Genomic DNA, 22974 nt, shown 5'->3' with positions numbered 1-22974 from the left:
GTGGCGAAAGGAAAGGCCCAAGACTTCATTTGTGAGGCTAAGGTACAGAGGTGCATTGTCTTCTCAGGCCAGCCCCCCTTTCTGGGTACAGAGAAGAAACATGGCCTAGTGGATAGAGCACAGAACCGTGCCCTCTCAATCAGTCAATCAATCGTATTTATTGAGTTCTTACTGTGTGCAGAGCACTGTACTAAGCGCTTGGGAAGTACAACAACCCTGGGTGTAAAGACTGGAACGTAATAGTCCTGAGTGGGAATTGGCTGATTGAAGATGGCCCCCGTCCCAAAATTTGAACGACGACCACTTATTGACAGTGATGAAGATTTATCGCCCGCTTAGCCGAACGGGAGTTGACTGAACACCTGCTAAATGGAGCTTATGAAAATCGGAGGGGCTGCACATTGGTTAATGGGTTAAATCTATCCCATGAAGAGGAAGCCCTCATGCAATTGCTGATGGGGAAAACACGAGCCAGTGAAGAGTGCCAGCCTTTTCTCGAAGCCCATTTTAAATTGTCCTTCCAAAATGGAGGGCATAGTGACACATCATGGGGAAATAAAAAGTCTGTTTAAGGGTTGAGATGCCCCAAATCCTTCCCGCGTTTGCCCAGTAAGAACTGGATAAATACCATCGAGTGATTGAGATAGTCTGAGGGACCTCCATTTGTCGTTATAAGTAATACACACATAAACCAAGTGGAATGCCATTATGAGCCTTTTTATTCTCCTAGGTACTTAGTACAGTGCTCTGCACACAGTAAGCAGTCAATAAATGCCATTGATTGATGATAGTGTTTTTAAGAGCCCTCAAGTTCTTGGTCTAAAATTTCTGCCTCAGAAACCCCCTATTCAGAGATGATTTCCTCTTCCTCTCACTCCTGCTATACCATGCCTGATCTCCCTGGCTTTCATGTTTGAGTCATTTCTGGCCAAGCCCTATTGACATTTTGCTTTAATTCTGCGGCAACAGCTTTATCTGACCTTCCTTGACCTCAGTCTGCACCCACTAAGAAATAAACTTTTCCCAGATGCTGAAAGGATAACTCTAGAGAACAATCATATTTTTTTCATCTTTGTTTTTTTTTTCAATTTAACAAGTGTCAACCATAACAGTGTAAATCCAGTGTTGCCGACAGCTGCTATTTCTAATCATTGGATTGTTGCTGATTTCCCCAAATCTCTAAAAATCAGGGACTGATAAACCAGGCTTTACTCATTATTTTATTATTAATGAGTAAGGGCAAGCTGATAAATAAACTGAAAAAAAAATCGAGTTAAGAACTTGAGGGGTTTGGGGTGACGGATAGGAGGGTGTAGCTGGGATGACATGTTGATAGGGAAAGACTTCCAGGCTTTTTAGAAGGACACTGAAGAAAGGGTGAACTGTGTTTTGATGAAGCTGAAGGGAGAATATAATAACAGTGAGGGTGGTATTTATTAAGCACTTGCTACATGCCATGTATTGTGCTAAGCACTGGGATGGATACAAGATAATCAGAATGGACACAGTCCCTGTCCCACATGGAGCTCACAGCCTAAGGAAGAGGGAGAACAGTAGTAGTAGTAATATTGTATCGTACTCTCCCAAGTTCTTAGTACAGTGTCCTGCACTGCACGTAGTAAGTATTCAATAAATTCTGTTGATTAATAGTACTTATTACTCATTTACTGGGTGTAGATCCCCACACTAAGCGCTGGGAGTGAATATAAAAGAGGTATTTTATCCTCACTTTACAGACAAACTGAAACTCAGAGGAGTAGAATGAATTGCCCAAGGTCACACAGCAAGCAGGTGGTGGAGCCATGAATCTCTTGTCTCCCAGGCCTATGCTCTACCCATTAGACTACACTGCCTGCAGTCCAAGCAGGAAAAAAGGCATGAGAAAGAGGTTAAAGGCAGGAGATTCAAAACCAAGGAATGATTAGGGGCCTTGCATGGGAGAAGTGAAGAGCCCAGGAGCAGTGTGGCAGGGGAAGAGAGAAGTCGGGTAAGAGGGAGTCAGCTAGTTGGAGATCCTAGCAGCCGACGATCAGGAGCTTAGAAGTTGAGCCCCTGAGCACATCCGCTCATCACCAAGGTTCAGTGTCAGTGGCTGGACTGGAGCCAGTCAGTCAGTGGTATTTATTGAGCGCTTACTGTGTGCAGAGCAGGAACTCTGTTTCCAGCAGGTATCTCCTAGTGCATTTGAAGTCTTGTTTGACGCCTCCTGTCATTTCTGCTCCCTCACTCCAGGGCTCTTTTCCAAGCTCCATCACCAGAGTCTATGCAACTTTCCCTTTGTTCTCTGGCCATTTTATTGCTGCATCAATATGTGTTTAATTAAAGTTTCATCCCATTTAAATGCAGACATTCCCTTCCCCAGGAAAGAGAATACATTGCATTGATGCATGTCTTCTCTTGAACCTCCCTGGGAATATTCTAGCCAGAACACCACTCTCAGTTACACACTTAATCTCTCTACCTTGTGTCGTGGTAAGGGCAATGCTGTGACTCAGGACAGTTTATTCCAAGAAGGGGCAGGGCCAGTGGAGGGACAGAATCAGAGAGCTAACAAAAAAAGAAAAAGAGGAGAGCAGAAAGAGTACTGAAAACACAATCCTTTTCCAAGAGCCCCAAACCATTAATGGTGAAAGAGAAATCATTGGGGCAGATTTCTTTTTCTTTGTTTTTCATTATTGCAGGAAAAATCCTTCTGAGCGACCACCTTCATGATACTGTTTTTTAATTCCCCCATGTGGGATCCTGATATAAAGCTGCCAGCTCAGTAGGTGATAGCTTTGTGAGGGTTTTATGTGGGTCCAGCCAGAACACTGCGAAGTTCATGGCTCCTACTGGTCGTAAATGGCTTGGCTTGATCTCTTTCCTTTTTGCCTTGAGATGGGTTTTTTTTTCCTTCTCCTCTCCCCTCCACCACGCAGGTTTATAAACCAGCAGCAACTGAAGGAACAAAGCCTCGCCGCAAGGTGATTTTTGAACCAGGTCAAAGTCTCTTCCCCCCAGGGATCAGGCACAGTCGGAGCTCTGACCGCCAAAGTTTTGCCATCTTGCTTGAATGAGCCGGGGTCGGGTCAGAGTTGATGCTCACGCAACCCTGCCAAGCAGCATCGGGGGCACGGGGGCAGAGGAGGAGCGGGAAGGAGAGGGGATGATGTCATGCACAGCAACAGGTGGCAGGCCTCCTTCTCCCCTGACCCCTTTCTCCTACAGCCCTCACGCTGTGGAGGAAGGACAATGAGGCCGCCGCGGGGTCAACAGCCACTTTGTGGAGACAACAGCTTCCCACACAGAAGCGGCGTTGGCTGAATGGGTTCCTTTCACTGCCCCCTTCCCTCCCCCACCGAATATCATGTTTTAATATAGACGTGAATCCAAGACGCTTTTGGCCGCGGAGGGTAGAAGGGAGCAGAGAGGAGAGTGGGGTCAGGGACAGGGTCCCACCATGTGACTGTTCCCTCTTCCCTCTGGAGGAAGAGATGGGGGCAGAGTCAGCCCCAGTTCGATGTGGTTTGGAAAATGGCTTTGGGGAGTTGGCCGGGAACAAAGGCATTTCTCTGCATGGAGCAGAGGTGGGTGCATAAGAAGTCTGTAAGCCAGAGGGCTGCTCACTACTCCCACAGTATTTTAGCAAGGAACTTTAAAGATGTCACCTGTAAGGCGGCAGCAAATACCAACACAGTTGGCAGGGAAACGCAGTGATAAAATTTCCCTTTCCAAAATGGCCTGTGAAGCCAATTCTGGCCCCGAAAGAGGCACCCGGATTGAGAAGCAGCACGGCTTAGTGGACAGAGAATGGGCCTGGGGGTCAAAAGGACCTAGGTTCTAATCCTGGATCTGTCACGTGGCTGCTGTGTGACCTTGGGCAAGTTACTTCACTTCTCTGGGCCTCAGTTGCCTCATCTGTAAAAACGGGGATTAAGACTGTGAGCCCCACGTGAGGCAGGGACTGTGTCCAACCCCATTAACTTTTACCTGCCCCAGCCCTCAGAACAGTGCTTGCACATAGAAAGCACTTAACAAGTATGGTAATAATAGGTATAATAATAATAAAAATAATAATACCCAGATTGTGATCTATCCCTCAGGGCTGTGCTACCCACCTCCAGCCCCCTCCTCGCCCCCCCCCCACATGCACATACACACAAACACACACACCTTTCAGTTCTGAGGGTGGGAAAGGGGAAACCAGGTGGAAAGAGGTTGTGGAGCCCTCAAAAACATCAGGGTGAAATTTTCCCCCTCCCTCCCAGCGTGTCATAGAGTTGCTGCAACGTGATTTCTGCCAGGGAATGGGAATATGTGAATCTGCCACTTCTCTGCTTCTGGATCTATCAGTGGTATTTATTGTTTACTCTGTGCAGAGCACTGCATTTAAGAAAGTCAAATGGAGTACGTAGACAGAATCCCTGCCCTCAAGAACCCTAAACTCTAGCAAAGGAGCAGGTGAGAGGGACAGATATTAAAAGAAATTAAAAGTAGGGGAAGCAACCCAATGTAAAGACGTGGACATAAATTCTGTGATGGTGGGGTGAATACTTGAGGGCTTGTAGGCCTGGATTGTATCTGCCAACTCTGTTGTAGTGTACCAAGCACATAGTACAGTGCTCTGCACATATTAAGTACTCAGTAAATATCATTGATTGACCGATGGATTGATTGGGTTATGGATTCGAGTATATAGTGGTATTTGTTAAATGCCTACTAGGTGCCAAGTCCTGTACTAAGCTCTAGGGTAGATACAAGGTATCAGGTGGGACACATTTCCTGTCCCATATGGGGTCCGCAGTCTGAAGAGAATGGTGAACATGGGAATCCCTGTTTACAGGTGAGAAGACTGAGGCACGAAGCAGTGAAGTGTCTTGTCCAAAGTCACAGAGCAGACAAGTGGTAGAGCTGGGTTTAGTACCCAGTGTTGTCTGGCTCCCAGACCTGGGCTTCTCTTTACTTTCCGGGCAGAGCTGCTGTGTTGGCTCTCTGTAGATGTGAAATCCGTAACCACGTTAAATGTTTCTCTTCTAATGAAATGCAACAAATGGCATTCTCTCTGAGGTTACTCAGATTACCTCAGGGAGTAAGCACTTTGTTAATGAGCTTAACTGACTTTTATGAGGGGCTGAGTTGTGTACAGTGCTCTGCACATAGTGAGTACTCAGTAAATACCATTGATTGACCGATGGATTGATTGGGTTATGGATTCAAGTATATAGTGATATTTGTTAAATGCCTACTATGTGTCAAGTCCTGTACTAAGCTCTAGGGTAGATACAAGATATCAGGTGGGACACATTTCCTGTCCCATATGGGGTCCGCAGTCTGAAGAGGATGGTGAACATGGGAATCCCTGTTTACAGGTGAGAAGACTGAGGCACGAAGCAGTGAAGTGTCTTGCCCAAAGTCACAGAGCAGACAAGTGGTAGAGCTGGGTTTAGTACCCAGTGTTGTCTGGCTCCCAGGCCTGGGCTTCTCTTTACTTTCCGGGCAGAGCTGCTGTGTTGGCTCTCTGTAGATGTGAAATCCGTAACCACGTTAAATGTTTCTCTTCTAATGAAATGCAACAAATGGCATTCTCTCTGAGGTTACTCAGATTACCTCAGGGAGTAAGCACTTTGTTAATGATCTTAACTGACTTTTATGAGGGGCTGAGTTGTGTACAGTGCTCTGCACATAGTGAGTACTCAGTAAATACCATTGATTGACCGACGGATTGATTGGGTTATGGATTCAAGTATATAGTGATATTTGTTAAATGCCTACTATGTGTCAAGTCCTGTACTAAGCTCTAGGGTAGATACAAGATATCAGGTGGGACACATTTCCTGTCCCATATGGGGTCCGCAGTCTGAAGAGGATGGTGAACATGGGAATCCCTGTTTACAGGTGAGAAGACTGAGGCACGAAGCGGTGAAGTGTCTTGCCCAAAGTCACAGAGCAGACAAGTGGTAGAGCTGGGTTTAGTACCCAGTGTTGTCTGGCTCCCAGGCCTGGGCTTCTCTTTACTTTCCGGGCAGAGCTGCTGTGTTAGCTCTCTGTAGATGTGAAATCCGTAACCAAGTTAAATGTTTCTCTTCTAATGAAATGCAACAAATGGCATTCTCTGTGAGGTTACTCAGATTACCTCAGGGAGTAAGCACTTTGTTAATGAGCTTAACTGACTTTTATGAGGGGCTGAGTTGTGTACAGTGCTCTGCACATAGTGAGTACTCAGTAAATACCATTGATTGACCGACGGATTGATTGGGTTATGGATTCAAGTATATAGTGATATTTGTTAAATGCCTACTATGTGTCAAGTCCTGTACTAAGCTCTAGGGTAGATACAAGATATCAGGTGGGACACATTTCCTGTCCCATATGGGGTCCGCAGTCTGAAGAGGATGGTGAACATGGGAATCCCTGTTTACAGGTGAGAAGACTGAGGCACGAAGCAGTGAAGTGTCTTGCCCAAAGTCACAGAGCAGACAAGTGGTAGAGCTGGGTTTAGTACCCAGTGTTGTCTGGCTCCCAGGCCTGGGCTTCTCTTTACTTTCCGGGCAGAGCTGCTGTGTTGGCTCTCTGTAGATGTGAAATCCGTAACCACGTTAAATGTTTCTCTTCTAATGAAATGCAACAAATGGCATTCTCTCTGAGGTTACTCAGATTACCTCAGGGAGTAAGCACTTTGTTAATGAGCTTAACTGACTTTTATGAGGGGCTGAGTTGTGTACAGTGCTCTGCACATAGTGAGTACTCAGTAAATACCATTGATTGACCGATGGATTGATTGGGTTATGGATTCAAGTATATAGTGGTGTTTGTTAAATGCCTACTACGTGTCAAGTCCTGTACTAAGCTCTAGGGTAGATACAAGATATCAGGTGGGACTCATTTCCTGTCCCATATGGGGTCTGCAGTCTGAAGAGGATGGTGAACATGGGAATCCCTGTTTTACAGGTGAGAAGACTGAGGCACAAAGCAGTGAAGTGTCTTGCCCAAAGTCACAGAGCAGACAAGTGGTAGAGCTGGGATTAGTACCCAGCGTTGTCTGGTTCCCAGGCCTGGGCTTCTCTTTACTTTCCGGGCAGAGCTGCTGTGTTGGCTCTCTGTAGATGTGAAATCCGTAACCAAGTTAAATGTTTCTCTTCTAATGAAATGCAACAAATGGCATTCTCTCTGAGGTTACTCAGATTACCTCAGGGAGTAAGCACTTTGTTAATGAGCTTAACTGACTTTTATGAGGGGCTGAGTTGTGTTTTGTTGACATATCAGATGTCCACTGTACCAGAATCCCCAAGGAACTGTAGTTAGGAAAAGTCCTTTTTTGTCTGTGTGAGAGACTAGTTTAGTTGAGTTTGGGGGGCCTGGAATGGGCTGCAGTACAGCATGAAGTGCTTTGTCCAGCAACTGTTTTGTCAACATCTTTCCAAAACTGGCTGTTGCCCCCTCCACATCCTTTGGTCACCCAGCAGCTCCGTCTGCACGGGACAACACCAGTGTTAATTTCCAAAAGCAAATCCAGGAGCCAAAGGTGTTTTCCCTATTTATGCCTGTTGGCCTATATGTCGAAGTAGTTGCTGCTGTAGATGCTGTTTTAATTATTGCCATAATTGTTGTTGTAGTTTTTGTAATTATTGTTGTTTTAGTAATTCTTGTAATTGCTGTAGGGGGAGGAGTAGTGGTATGAAGTGAGTGTTTTTATTTAGCGCTTAATGGGTATAAATCACTGTACTTAGCAATGGGAAAGAACGCCCGGTTGGGAATTAGGTTTCCTGGCCCTCAGTGGTCTTCTCCAACGCTTCGCAGGTCTATGATTCCCGGTCCATCGATAAAGCCTCGATTGTGTCAACTCTAAAAAACTGGGTCATGAAGGGAAAGAAAACCGAACAGAAGCTTTCTATTGAAAACAGACTTTAAAAGATGCCAAACATTGGAAACCTCTAAATAAACACGGGTAAACGGTTCCAGGCCTCGGTTCCAAGTATCTTGAAATGGTTGTAATTTGTCAGGGAAGCACTCGGCGTCTCAAGTGACTCACCGAGAGACCATCCAGGCTGAGATTGTCAAAGGGAAGTGGAGAAGGAGTTCAGCGATCTAGATCCTGTGGGTCTCTAAATGCCTTGACTGGAACTGTAGAGATTTTGTGGCGATCCAGGCTCATTTCTGGTCTGTGGTTTTTTGCTAGAGTAGAAGTGGCTGCACGGTGCCATTGTGAGAGCAGGTAGAAGGAGATGCATCACTGAACGCTGCTTTCTCTCCCCAGCTCTAATGATTCCTTCATTTATTCAATTGTATTTATAGAGCACTTACGTTGTGCAGAGCATGGAACTAAGCACTTAGGAGAGTACAGTACAACAACAGACACATTCCCTGCCCACAATGAGCTTACGATCTAGAAGGGAGGGAGACAGACATTAACATAAATAAGGTGGGGTTGGGAGTGGGAGAGAACATAGGAAGCAACTTAGGGCGATGCAGAAGGGAGGGGGAGAAGAGGAAAGGGGGACTTAGGGAAGGCCTCTTGGAGGAGATGGGCCTTCAATAAGGCTTTGAATAGGGGGAGAGTCATTGTCTGTCGGATTTGAGAAATGAGGGCGTTCCAGGCCAGAGGCAGGAAATGGGCGAGGGGTCGGTGGCGAGATAGACAAGATGGAAGCACACCGAGAAGATTAGCACAACACCGCTAAGAGAAATCCCTTACTCTTTAAACAATGTACACTAGACACCGCTCCAATGCAGGCTTGGGGGTTTGTCACACAGTTCCCCTCTCCCCAGCTCTAACAATCAATTTATCCAGTGCACAACATGCCTGAGAAGAATCCCGCATTCTTTATACAATGTATGCTAGATACTATTCTAACACAGGTTTGGATTCAAGCGCTTAGTACAGTGCTCTGCACGTAGTAAGCGCTCAATAAATACGATTGATGATGATTCATGAAAGAACAGGGATCTGAGCGTCCCACGGCTGTTGAGTGATTATGGGACAAGTAGTCAAATGACTTTGTACCTCAGCTTCATTCATTCATTCATTCAATTGTATTTATTGAGTGCTTACTGTGTGCAGAGCACTGTACTAAGCGCTTGGGAAGTACAAGTTTGCAACGTATAGAGACGGTCCCTACCCAACAGCGGGCTCACAGTCTAGAAGGGGGAGACAGACAACAAAACAAAACATATAAACCAAATAAAATAAATAGAATAAACATGTACAAGTAAAGTAAATAAACAGAGTAATAAATATGTACAATCATATATACAGGTGTTGCGGGGAGGGGAAGGAGGTAAGGCAGGGGGGATGGCATTCATCTATAGAATGAGAATACCTGCCTCTCCCTCTCACCTGGGTATTATGAGGATGAAATAATAATGATAATAAGAGTGGTATTTGTCAAGTACTTACTAGGTGTGAAACACTTTTCTGAGTGGAGGGGTAGATACAGGTTAATCAGGTCAGACACAGTCCCCTGCCCCTCATGGGGCTCACAGTCTAAGTGGGAGGAAGAATGGGGTTAGTATAGGAAATTGAGGCACAGAGGAAGTGAGTTGACTTGCCCAAGGACATTCAGCAGGCAGGTGGCAGAACTGGGATTAGAACCTGCATAAAAACGTAATGCAGATGGAAAGATCTGTGGCAGTTGGAGTGAATTCTCCCCCTGGGTGGGGAAAAAAGATCAATCAATGGTAATTATTGAGTGCTTACTGGGTGAAAATCACTGTACTCAGTTATTGGGAGAGTTCAACAGAGTTGATAGATACAATCCCTGCCCACAAGGTGGTTAGGAGAATTGGGCTAGTGCTATTTAAATAGTTTAAATGTAAAAGCAGCACATGAATATTAATTCATCTGGGAATTCCCTAGTCCATTTGCACCTCCAGATAACTAAAAAGGATGTGAAAACAGCAGCTTATGGAAACAGTCCCATTTTAATGGTCCAACTTTAAAAAAAGAATCCTATTTTAATTCTGTTTTGTGTTTGTTCATTAACGTTGAACTTGGGTTCTGCACAGGGTGCACTTGAATAAACTGAATCAATAAATCGATCATAAAAGCTCATTCGAAGGAATAAACTAACTCCCTTCAGTTGGGCCTTCGGAAATGTTGAGACTGAAGAGAAAGGGAAGAGGATTTCCTCACCCAGGCACAATCAACAAGAGTGATGGGTGTAAACAAAGCAGAGGATTCATTCATTCATTCAATTGTATTTATTGAGCGCTTACTGTGTGCAGAGCACTGTACTAAGCGCTTGGGAAGTACAAGTCGGCAACATAGAGAGACGGTCCCCACCCAACAACAGGCTCATGGTCTAGCCGACTTGTACTTCCCAAGTGCTTAGTACAGTGCTCTGAACACAGTAAGCGCTCAATAAATACAATTGAATGACTAGAAGGGGGAGACAGACAACAAAACAAAACGTGGACAGGTGTCAAGTCATCAGAATAAATAGAAGTAAAGCTAGATGCACATCATTAACAAAATTAATAGAATAGTTAATATGTACAAGTAAAATAAATAGAGTAATAAATCTGTACAAACATATATATACGGGTGCTGTGGGGAGGGGAAGGAGGTAGGGCTGGGGGAATGGGGAGGAAGAGAGGAAAAGGGGGGCTCAGTCTAAAAGAGTGTGTTTAAATGCAAGATGCGTGAGCCATTGGGAAGGTTGGCCATTTGTCCAGTGCCCAGCTGTAGCACCGGACACCTGTGTCCATGAATTGTCACTTGGGCATCCTGCTTCCCTCCTCCTCTTGCCACTTGGTGCTGTTGTCCAGCAGAACCTCGGGTGGAGGAAAAAAACAAAGACTCTGGAGAAATGTTCTAGGTTCAGGTGAACTAGAAAATGGCAATTAGTTTGGCTGCATTTCATTCTGCCATGTGCCCAGCATGTGACCATATCACCTGGGTCTCTGTGGTGTGTTGGAGTGAGTGCCTTCAGAGGTAGGGCAATGTGAATCTCAGCCAGTAAGTCCTAAAGAAAGGTAAGTTGAAAACACCGAGTCAAAGTGAGGACTGGAAGATAATGCAACCAAGGAGGAGAGATCCGAATGACTCAGAGATTAGAGCACTGGTTTTATAAACCAGGGGTTGCAAGTTCAAATCTCACTGAGGTCCCTTCTCCCCCTCTAGACTGTAAGCTCTTTGTGGGTGATGATTATGTCTACCAACTCTATTGTATTTGGCTCTCCCAGATGCTCAGTACAGTGCTGTGCATACAGTAAGTGTTCAATAAATACCGCTGATTGGCTTGAGGATGTCTTCGGACTCTCACTCCGTATAGTGGTGATACTTCACATTGTCAGTTGGAGCGACTCCCTGAAAAACTCCGCCAGTCCCACATTTCCGTGCCGAGGCCTTGGCTCTTTTCCCAAGCAGTGGGGAGCCAAACGGAAGCACCAAAAGGCACCAGGATTTATTCCATTATGTGAAGAGGCTTTTCATGCTTCCCAACAATGAACCCCAGGGAACGCTTACCGTTGTTTCGGCTCTGCCGAGCCAAGATAAGAACAGCAGGTTTTTAAAGCCACAAGCTAACTTGCCCAGCACCACTGCCAAGGCATTATGCTTGGACTATTCACAAGCTAGATAGGCCTTAAAGTTGGAGATGCATCTTCTCTAGGAGAATTTAATGTAGCTCTTGCTTTTGCATACATGTGGCATCAATGACAGAAGCTTAAAAAAGGGTTTGATCGAGCAGGCTTTCAAAAAGGGGCCTGGTGGGTCTTCAGCCTAGCAGGATATGCTCTTTTTTGTTAGGTAAAGACACCTGCCTATTAGGAAATTTTGACTTGTTTTAGAAGCAGAAGAGGTGGCCAGAGGGGAGTTTTTCCATCGTCAAGTACAGTGCCTTCTTACACATCCAACTTAAAGTTGACAAGAATGTGTTCCTAGGAAATGGAAGTGACTGATCTAGCCAAAAGGGAGGTGTACCTTTCTGTTTCTCCTTCCCAGCCATTTAAAGCAAATTCCATGAATTCCCCAGGCTGTGGGCTACAGATTTGCTCATCCACCCCAAAATCGATCCAACGCAGAGGTGGTGGGAGGACAGACTGGAACAAGTGATCCTTTGTCCCAGAAGAATGTGACGTAGTTGAAAATGAAAATAGAATTTCACAGGGATTCAAAACCAGCTCATCTCTGAATCGCCACTACCCTTCTCCATTCCCAAATGTGCTTATGGGAATAACATTATCAGGGGAAAGGACAAAACTTTGTGAATTATGCCTTGTGATTAACTAGAGAAGCAACATGGCCTAGTGGAAAAAGCACAGGTCTACGAGTCAGAAGACCTAGGTACTGTCACTGCCATATCTGTCATTTGTTTGCTGTGCCATCTTGGACAAGTCACTTGACTTCTCTGTGCCTCAGTTATTTCATCTGTAAAATGGGGATTAAGACTGTGAGCCCAATGTGGGACAAGGACTGCATCCAACCCGATTACCTTGTATCTATCCCGGCACATAGTACAGTGTCTGGCACATAGTAAGCACTTAACAAATGCCATATACCAAAATGTTTGACAAATTTGTTCCCTTCGAAATGGCAAAACCCATTAGCATATATGGGAAGCCCGGTGATGCTAAAGTAACATAGGGTTTCCTCCAGTCAGCGGGCCTTGGAATTTAGAAAGGAATAAAATTAAAGCAAAATGAAATAATGATCATGTAGAAATGGATACTGAACTAGCCATTAGTTACATTAGTTACATTAGTTAATGTCAACGTGTACAAATACTAATTACTCCCTAATTACGACGAGAATGGAATCATGTAATTTTCGTGGAGAATTGAAAGAGTGACATGTTGAGCAGTTAAAAAAAAAATCTACTCCCAGACACGGCATTAACAGTGGTTTGTTTCGGAGACGTTGAATTTCTAAGAGCCTGAACAAAAGGGATGAAAATGTCTTTTCATTTCAGTGGCGTGTTTATTTGGCTATTTGTTGTTGTTTTTTAAGTGGGGATCTTGGGCACTGAACGATTACCCATGATTAGCCAAAAGGATGTCATTATGCACCCTCAAAACTTTTAAAATGCTTTTGTAAGGGTTTCTCTCATCTCCTTTATGAGCCTGAATGGTACAAGATGGAAGTAAATCTCTGGAAAGGCCAGAGAGAAAAGAGAACATGATTGTTGAAAGAGAGTCTACTGCAGCACTCTGGGAGCTTAACGATTGATTGGGAACTTATAGTCTGAGAGTCCTTTCCTTCCTTCTACCGGAAGCACATCTGTAGCCTGTTTATGCCTCAGACTCCTTAATTTTAAGAATACAAGTCCTCTCTTAAGAAACCACTTCCTCTGAGAAATAATCCCTCATTACTCTCCCGACACCTTCAATCAGTCAGTGGTATTTATTGAGCACTTACTGTGTGCAGAACACTCTATTAAGTGACTGTGAAAGTACAACAGAACTGCTGAACCAGTTCCCTTCCCACGAGGAGCTTGCAGTCTAGAAAGGGAGACATAATAAAATAATGTATCTGTAAGTGCTGTGGAGCTGGGTTTGGAGTGAATATCAAGGGCTTAAATGGTCTTTCAGGTCATCTGTATCCTCTGTCACCTCAGCGCTCCTAAGCACTCATCTGGTTGTTTTTGATTTCTTGATCCATCGGTTTTTAATGGTTATATACTAGACCATTTGTTTCTCTTTATCTTCCCCATTGTGTTGTCAGCCCCCTGGAAGACAGGATGAAACTCCTCCTTCTTCTGCACATATCCTTGGTTCCTTTGGTGTAAAGCTCTGCGTGCAGAAGTCCTTCGATAAAGGCTGTTGATGATGGGGACAGTGTGGAATAAACTCTTATCTACCTAACCTCCCTAACAGTGGTCCTCGATGTCACAGGTCTGAGAGGAGAATGCAAGAAGTGAATTTGCCACATCTTCCAAATGCCTAGCAACACAAATTTAGGTTTCCAGAGCATCAATTTGGGATATTTCCTATTCAATCAAAAATATATATTGAACACTTACTCTGTGCACAGCTCTGTACTAACACACACTTGGGAGAGTACAAAAGAGATGTAGAAACGACCCTTGCCATTAAGAAATTTACAGTCTAGCTAGGGGAGACAGACTCTAAAATAAATTATAAGTAAGGAGAAGCAACAGAGTTTAAAAAAAATCTACATAAGTACGAACAGGGGAGGAGGGAATATGTGAGTCCCCAAGGGTTTACAAATCTTTTACAAATCAGCGCTTAGAACAGTGCTTTGTACATAGTAAGCGCTTAACAAATGCCGTCATTATTATTATTATTATTATTAGATGATGCAGTTGTTGTTGGGGGGGATACGGGGAGGAGAAAGAGTAATCAAGGAAGACTTCCTGCAGGAGATGTGATTTCAAAAGGGCTTTGAAGATTGGGGAGCAGTCATCCGATAGCAGGTATATTACCACTGTTTCATTCCGTCAACCAGTTTGCTTTTCACTTCTGTCAAAATGCCTTTGACAATATTGGGACATTTCTTGGCACAGAAAGCTGAGAAGGTGCAAGGTTCTCCTTCTGTCATACTTCTCATTAGCAAAACACTTTTAGCAAATCTTTGTGGCTCTTTGGAGAAATTCATTTTTATCAAACACCAGGTAGGAGATGTGAGCCTACAGAGACCTTTAATTTCTTGCCTGTTTTCATATTTACAGGGAATTGCTTTAATGCATTAGAAAATTCAAGGGCTTTTTTATTTTTCTGCTTTAATGCTTTATAAAGGGAACAGAATAGGTAAGCACACCTTTGATGTGATGACTTCTCTGAATAATATGAAGATGAAAGAAAAATAAAATACATATTCAGAACAACCAAGAAAAAACTCATTAACCCTGCCTTAACCTCGATTACTCATGCATACCCCAAGCGCAAATGTAGCACACAAAGAAAAATCCCACCACAGTTTCAGGAACCTGTAACATCTAGTATTCCAAAAGCCAAAGAAAAAATTATACCATCAAGTAGTACTCTGTAGAATGGAAGTTTTAGGTAGAGATTGAAAGGCTCTTAACCCACGTTGCAGGTATATTTATAATGAATAAGTTTTGTGTGTACATATATATGCATGTATAGGTATGTATGTGTGTATACGTATGTATAACTATAAACATATAGAGTCATATTGAGACTTGTACAGTCTGAAAGTATACCAACCACACCCGCATATATATATATTTCTAAATGCTGATGCATTTGTTTTATAACATTGACAGTTTTGCATTGAACAGTAATAGCAATTCTTTATATTTGCATAGAAGTTTATTTTTTTTCCAAATATTTCTCTTCAATTAACTCATTTGTTCCTTGCAGTATTCATTGGAGATAGAGGGAGGTGAATATTTTTAACCTCTTTTACAAATAAGGAGACTGAGGCCCAGAGATGTTAAGGGATTTTCCTGATGTCATACAGCAATCCTAAATTAATAAAAGAATCTCTTTTCCCCAAAGCTGAATTGCTGTATTGTAAGGATCCTATAATAAGACTGGGGACTTGAAGAACAGAGTGTATGAGTGGTGTTCTCCTCCCTGCCTGTGGAGCTCATAGTAAGAGGAGCTGGGTTTTAATCCCAGCTCTGCCACTTGTCTTCTGTGTGACCTTCGGCAAGTCACTTCACTTCTCTGTGCCTCAGTTTCCTATCTGTGAAGTGGGGATTCAATCCTACTTCCTCCTACCTAGACATGTTTTGTTGTCTGTCTCCCCTTCTAGACTGTGAGCCCGTTCCTGGGTAGGGACTGTCTTTATATGTTGACAACTTCTACTTCCCAAGCGCTTAGTACAGTGCTCTGCACACAGTAAGCACTCAATAAATACGATTGAGTGAATGAATAGACTGTGAGCCTCCATGTGGGACAGGGACTGTGTCCAACCCGATAATCTTGTAGCTACCCCAGTGCTTACAACAGTGCTTGGTACATAATAAGCACTTAACAAATACTATAATAATAATAATAACCCATATAGTGTGCCAAACCTCAAACCAGTGCTCTTCATAGTAGACATCACCTCCTTCAAAGAGTCTTAGATTAGTTTGGGTGTAAAATCAGGAGCTGAGCATTGTGAAAATTAACCAGAATAATAAGGAAACCTGTCTATAAATTCTGTTGTATTGTAGTCTCCGAAGTACTTTGTTCAGTGCTCTGAACTCCAGTGAGCACTCAATAAATACAACTGATTGATTTCTTGATTAATAATAATAATAATGATGACATTTATTAAGCGCTTACTATGTGCAAAGCACTGTTCTAAGTGCTGGGGAGGTGACAAGGTGATCAGGTTGTCCCACAGGGGGCTCACAGTCTTAATCCCCATTTTACAGATAAGGGAACTGAGGCCCAGAGAAGTGAAGTGACTTGCCCAAAGTCACACAGCTGACAGTTGGCGGAGCCAGGGTTTGAACCCATGACCTCTGACTCCAAAGCCCGGGCTGTTTCCACTGAGCCACGACTATGTTTACCTTATATTATGTGTCAAGCACTGTATTAAGTGCTGGGTTAGATTCAAGTTAATCAGGTTGGACATAGTCCCTGTCCTTTATTGGACTCACAGGCGAAGTAGGAGGGAGAACGGGCATTGAATCCCTATTTTGCAGATGAGGAAACTGAGGCCCAGAGAAGCTAAGTGGCGTGCCCAAGGTTACACAGTAGGCCCGCGGCAGGGCTGGTATTAGAACCCAAGCTCGCCAACTCCCACATCTGCACTGTTTTCACTAGGCTGCATTGCTTCCCTCAGGAAGACTCTTGAAAGAGTCCCAGACACATAGATGGTAGTCTGCTGATCATATTGACAAGCAATTTATGCTCACAGCTTTATTAAATTGGGCTTAGCAGCATCACAAGTGCATTAAGTAGTCTCTTGTAAATTAACGAGCAAAGATCATCGTTACTAAGTGCATCGCTAGAAAATCTCAAATAACGAAGAAAGGTGCCTTTTCAGGCCTTTGACATTCTCGGGCTAATTTGCACATTATCCACCTTACTGACTTTATCTGTAAGGTATAAACACCGCACACGTGATTGGAAGTAAAGTGACTTCTGAGATTGAGGGCAGTGTTGTCTCACAGCCTCAAGAGTTTATGGCAGAAGCTGACAAGATATAGTGTGGTTTATTGAGCAGGCCAAGTACAGTTTGGAGATTTTGAATTTTGATCCTTTAGAAGCATGTGGGACAAGGAGACAGTAAAATAATCTCTTTGACGTACTTAAGAATAACCTCTCCTGTCCTCACTGCTAAAACAGGGAAGCGGCCACTTTAAAAGATTGGCCTCCTTCATTTCCCTCTTCCTCTTTATTCAGTATGATTCACTCAGGCTTGTTGTCATCTCTCTGTGTCTCTCTCTCTCTGTCTCTCTCCCTCTGTCTTCCCCCACCCCTTCCCTCCCTCCTAAATTGGAGGTTTGCATGTCTAATGATATAAAATGATATGTTTGTTTCTCTGAGTCAAATTCAAGCTCTCGTCAATGATGCGTCTTGGAAATACACTTTTATTATGCCAGTCCCCAAATTTGTTCCACTGGGTGAAGATGCTGTTAGTGTTTATCTGTCAGCAGGAATGATGTTCTGGCTTGAGGGCCTTGTTTCCAGGGAAGGCAGTGAGGTGATAGGTGACTGTGCTCCCCCCCCCAATGCAAGTGACCCCCAACATTTGCCCAAGGCACCCCAAGCCAGAGAGCCTGGACCTTCCTCTCTAGGGGCGAAAGCTCAAACATGGCTTTTTTTTTTCCTTTTTAACTGATTCTTGAAAGAGACAGAAGCCAAGATTGTACCCCTTTTTCATTTTTTTCCTGATCACTGCAAAGCTTACTGGGAAAGGGTTTTTGTTTTTATCTAACCGATGCAGCTGTCTGCTTTAAGGGTATTAATAGACTAAAGTCATGGATAGACTTTAAGCTCCTCGAAAGCAAGGCTGTGATTTTTGCATTTATATATTCCCTAAGCTGTTAGTGTAATTCCCTCCCAGTAAATACCACTGCTGATGATAATTATAATGCTAACTGCCTTTTTAGTATAAAAATCATATTGTGCCTTGAGTTTGAAGAGCAAAGTTTTTCCTCCACAGCTTTTTTCCTATACAGTGTATTAGCTCACTTTTCTGCACAACAGGACTGGGATACACTAATAATAGTAATTATGGTATTTGTTGAGCACTTACCACGCATCAAGCATTGTTCTAAGCGCTGGGTGTGTTTGAGGGAGGCTGTTACCAAGAGTTCATGTGATTTGTCTCAAATGATAGAACCAAGCAGTATAAGGAGCCCAGAATTGGTGGCTTTCTGTTCATCTAGCTGCTTTCCATAGAGGGTCTGGGTCTGTCTGTTCTCTGCTGCCTCCAGCTTCACATATATTTGAACCAAAGTTTGGCAATAGAGGAGAGTACCAGGAAACTGCAGGTCTTCCTCTTTGGGGAGGTTTATCAGTTTTTGGCAAATTGATTGAGTTCCTGGGGAGCAGCCCTAGAGGCTAGAGTTTCTTTTCAAGGCAGTCATTCAATCATTTGTATCAATTGAGTGCCTACTGAGAGCAGATCACTGTAAAGTACTTGGGGGAGTCTAATAGAATTAGAAAATGTGATCTGTGCCCTCAAGGAACTTTCATTCTAGTGGAAGAGGTGGACAGGAAATAATTGGTAGGAACAGTAGATGGTTCCGCCTTAATTCCTTGCCACAGTGGGGTGCTTTCTTATGGCTCAGTGTTAACAGGTGAGTTGGCAGGCATTTGATTCTGGATATTTTTTCATCATTTCTCAGGTGCCACTCTGAGTTTCAATCAGCCCCATAGTATCGATGTGATTGGGGTACCGACCATCTAAACAACAGTTCAAAACCTTAGGGAGTTTAAATACCATCGAATAAATGAATGAATGAGTTTGGATCTGGGCCAGAGAGCTCAGTGAAAAACCTTCTGAGCCAGTTAGAAATAGAAACCCAAGCTATTTTGCAGTGAACTGGCTCCTCACCTGATGACATTAACTGGGGCATAATCAATTCCAATCAATCACGTGTATTTATTGAGCGTTTATTAATGATGGTATTTGTTAAGCACAGTGCGAAGCACTGTTCTATGCGCTGGGGGGGATACAAGGTGATCAGGTTGTCCCATATGGGGCTCACAGTCATAATCCCCATTTTACAGATGAGGTAACTGAGGCCCAGAGAAGTTAAGTGACTTGCCCAAAGTCACACAGCTGACAAGTGACAGAGGCAGGATTAGAACCCATGACCTCTGACTCCCAAGCCCGTGCTCTTTCCACGGAGCCACGCTGTTTATTGTGTGCAGAGCACTGTGCTAAGCACTCGGGAGAGTACAACAAGGGTTGGTAGACATGTTCTTTGCCCATCAGGAGCTGATTTCTCGGTGTTTTGGAATCCATCCTTCAGAATCCATTCTGAAAACCTACCACTCTCCAGAGAGGCCTTGTGTGAGCCGGAAATGGAACGTTAATTTGACCTCTTAATTGCCTCTCAAAAAATAATAATTAAAAAAATCACTCAAAAGATAAATTGGTGCAGTGTGAAAGAGCCCGGGGAATAGTTTGTGGGATTTGTCTTTCATTTCCTTCGCTTTGTCTCTGTGCTCTGGGAGGTTATTCATTTATGAAAGAGCATGGCTTAAAGAAAAGACAAAGTGATCTTTTTCACTTTAGAGTTACTTCGGTAAACACCGAAACAAAACAGTGACATAACAGTTTGAGATAGTGCACTGAGAGTGATTACCTTTGAAATGATTATGTAGAAGTGGTTATCACAGAAACAACCTTCTTTGTCAAATATAACAAAGAAGATCAAAGGACCAACTGAAACTTGAGAGATTCTTCCAGCAGAATCTAATCAGCATCCACAGTGTATTATTTGTTCAAGAACTCTGAAATCTTTAATGAGGTTCTTACTGTAGGATTTTAGTCATATGCAAATGAATCACTGATATGGCTCATTATAACAAAAACAATGGCCCTTTAGTGAGTGTCTGCATTCAACTGAGTATTTACTTTTCCTCATCTGTGTAAGCAAAATTGAGGCAAATTATAAAGTTTTCCTCTTAGATTTCATTTCGTTTTTCACAATCATCTCAAAGATCTAATTGCTTCACAGAATGAATTGAGAGCTCCCATTCACAGATATGTTGTTTTTCCTTCATCTGGACTTGTTTCTCCCCAGCCAGGAAGACCCTTTTCATGCCCCTACAATATCTAAAAGCCCAATGTTCTCCTTTCTATGCAGGTGTGATTACAACAACTTCCAGAAAATTGGATCGAGAGCAGCAAGCAGAGCATTTTTTGGAGGTAAGCTGGCCTGATCTAAAATTGACTTTCAGTGAAACTTTTTGAACTTCTGTGAAGGATTTTCTTGCTGTCTTTTGCAGTTGGAGTCGTCTCCCCTGGAGTAATTGGTTCTGAGCTTTTCAATCCGAATCTTCTAACTACTGTTCAGTCCCTTCCAGTGGTCATTGGAGTGAAAAGTGGTCCATTTGTGCCTAGCCCTGCTTTTACTATAAGCAGAGCTATTAGTGGGGCATCAAACAACTTCAAAAACAGTATCGTCATAGGTAATTGCTGTGGGCATTAGGAGTGATGAGGAGGTGGATTAACATGAAATGTGCAGAACTGCCTCAAGTTTGCAAGGGTGATGAGTAGATTCTCCCAGAATCCTTTGGGAGCTATACAAGAGCAGGGTAAAATACAAAGCTGTCATTACTCAGGTAAAATGATTCACTCCTTAAGATGTTAAGGTGTTATGGTTTTGCTATTATGGTATCTCTGCATTGTGCCATGAATTAAATATGACCATGTAATCTGGGCGTAGCCAGAATTTGAAGTCCAATTAGTGCGTTCTTCCTGATTCTGAAGACTCTTCTGTTTGCCTCCGTTCATCAATTTATGGGCACCTACTGTGTGAAGAGTGCCTTACTAAGTGAGCACTTGGGTGAGGCCAGTATAGATTAAAGACACACTCCCTTTCTTCAGTGTGGTCACAAATTATCAGAGGAAGCAGACCCAACTTTTTTTTTTCAGCTAGGAGGGAGAAGTGATTAAGTAGTGGAGTATGTAAATCAATAATTGCCCAAGTGTTAAGGGAGATTGTGATTGAATGGGTGCTCAAGTGGGAGTTGAGAGGTTCAGCCATGGGAAAAGAAACCTTAATTGAAGAAAGCTTTCTGAGGAGGTAGAATTTCAGAAGGGCTTCAAGAATGGAGATCTGATCACCTGATCAGATCTGATCAACCTGATCGCCTTGTAACCTCCCCAGTGCTTAGAACAGTGCTTCACACATAGTAAGCGCTTAATAAATGCCATTATTATTATTATTAATGGGGAGAGCTGTGGTGTAGCAAATTTGAAGCCGGAGGGAGTTACAGGCCAAAGGAAGGGCCTGAATATTGAGAACCACGAATCAAAGGTAGAAGAGTTGAGCAGGCATGTTAGGATCAGGCTGTGTACCAGGGTGATAACAACTTGGGTGAAGAGGAAGAGACTGATGGGAAAGATGTTTTGTAGGAAGAACTGGCAGGATTTGGCATTAGACGGAATATGAGAACTGAAAGCCGGGAATGTTGGTGTTATGGACTAAGATGGGAAAATTAAGAGGAACAGGAGAGCTTAGGGGGAAATATGAGGGCAAATTGCATGAACTGCCAAACCCCTGCCTTCAAGGAGCTTACAATCTAATTGACAGTTGCCTGCTTTGCAGAGTAGCACAGACATGTTTCAGCGTGGAACTGTAATCCCATATTCCACTGGGCTGTCCCAAACTCTAGAACCTATGGAAAGATTCTCTCTTGGTCAGTAATTCCCATGCACCGTTTGAGGAGATAAAGTCAGTACAAGGCAGATAGCAGTACCGTGTTATGCCCACACAGGCTGTAAAACAGAACAGAGTGTCAGTTTCTCTTTCCAGTCAGTGATTCACTACCGGTCCATTCCTACCTTTGTGAGTAAACAGCTGTAATATTCCCAGGTACTTGGTGAATGTGATGCAGCAGATCTTTTGCCCTGAAGGCCTGAATTGGTCCAGAGGATTTGCCTTTAGCACAGAAAGGGTTTATGTTTCATTTTTCGGTGCTCCGAAATAATAGGAAACCCCAAGCCAAGGTCACAGGCTCAAAATGGGAAAAGAAAAATGGCTTCTCCCTACATTTATGAAAAGTTTGACATCCTCTGCCTTCTCCCCATCCCTCTTCTTCTATTTTTCCTGTTTCTCTGGGTGGTTTTGTGAGCGTTCTTTTAAGTGCTTGAATTTCAGTCCATCCAAAATGATTTCATATGAACTTTGGAAACCGGAAGTGGCAGAACAAAGTAGCTGGCTGATGTGGCTGTGCCTGTGGGAAAATTAATGGCGGTACTAAGGTAGACACTTGAACTGTGAGCCCTTGGACTGGAAGTCTTATGTGGGACAGGGACTGTGCCTGACCTGCTTGTCTTGTATCTATCCCAGGACTTAGTGCTGTGCTTGGCACATAGTAAGCACTTAACAAACATTATAAACAGAGTATTGTCATCATTATCATTGATCTTTATTATCAATAACCTGTACATTTGTCTCTATTATTGAAAAGAAAATTGTCACATCAATAATGATATTTATTGAGCCCTTACTATATGCCAAAGCTAAATGTGGGGGTAGATATTGTTCATTCTGTCGTATTTATTGAGCTCCTATTGGGTGCAGAGCAACATACTAAGTCCTTAGGAGAGTACAATACAGCAATAAACAGACACATTCCCTGCCCACAATGAGCTTGCAGTCTAGAGGGGGGTGATAATAAGAATAAACAATCTTGTCCCACTTGAGCTCCTCAAAGAGGTAGGAGAGCAGATATCTTAACCCTATTTTACAGTTGTGCCGTAGAATTTAAGGCATGGATTGGTTAAGTGATTTGCCCCAGGATATTCAGTGGCATAGATGGGATTAATACCAGGGGCTCATGACAACCACTTTCATGCTCTTTCTACTAGGCCACACAGCCAGGACTTGGGGCAGACAGCTTTGTTTAAACAGACTGCTTCTTTCCATAATGCTCCAATGTTCTGCT

General features: G+C 43.4%; 1 protein-coding gene across 6 annotated transcripts in view; it reads left to right on the top strand.

Moving 5' to 3' along the window:
- Nucleotides 1-22974, top strand: part of FAT3 (FAT atypical cadherin 3) — a 396494-nt gene that overhangs the window by 254732 nt on the left and 118788 nt on the right. For all 6 annotated transcript variants that reach the window (XM_038761742.1, XM_038761740.1, XM_038761741.1 and 3 more), the window contains exon 4: nt 20166-20227. In XM_038761742.1, the coding sequence (XP_038617670.1) occupies nt 20166-20227 (62 nt within the window). The remainder of the gene's footprint in view (nt 1-20165; nt 20228-22974) is intronic.

The sequence above is a fragment of the Tachyglossus aculeatus genome, chromosome 20 (genome assembly GCF_015852505.1).
Source record: "Tachyglossus aculeatus isolate mTacAcu1 chromosome 20, mTacAcu1.pri, whole genome shotgun sequence".
NCBI lineage: Eukaryota > Metazoa > Chordata > Mammalia > Monotremata > Tachyglossidae > Tachyglossus > Tachyglossus aculeatus.
This window is presented reverse-complemented; position numbering and strand designations above follow the sequence as displayed.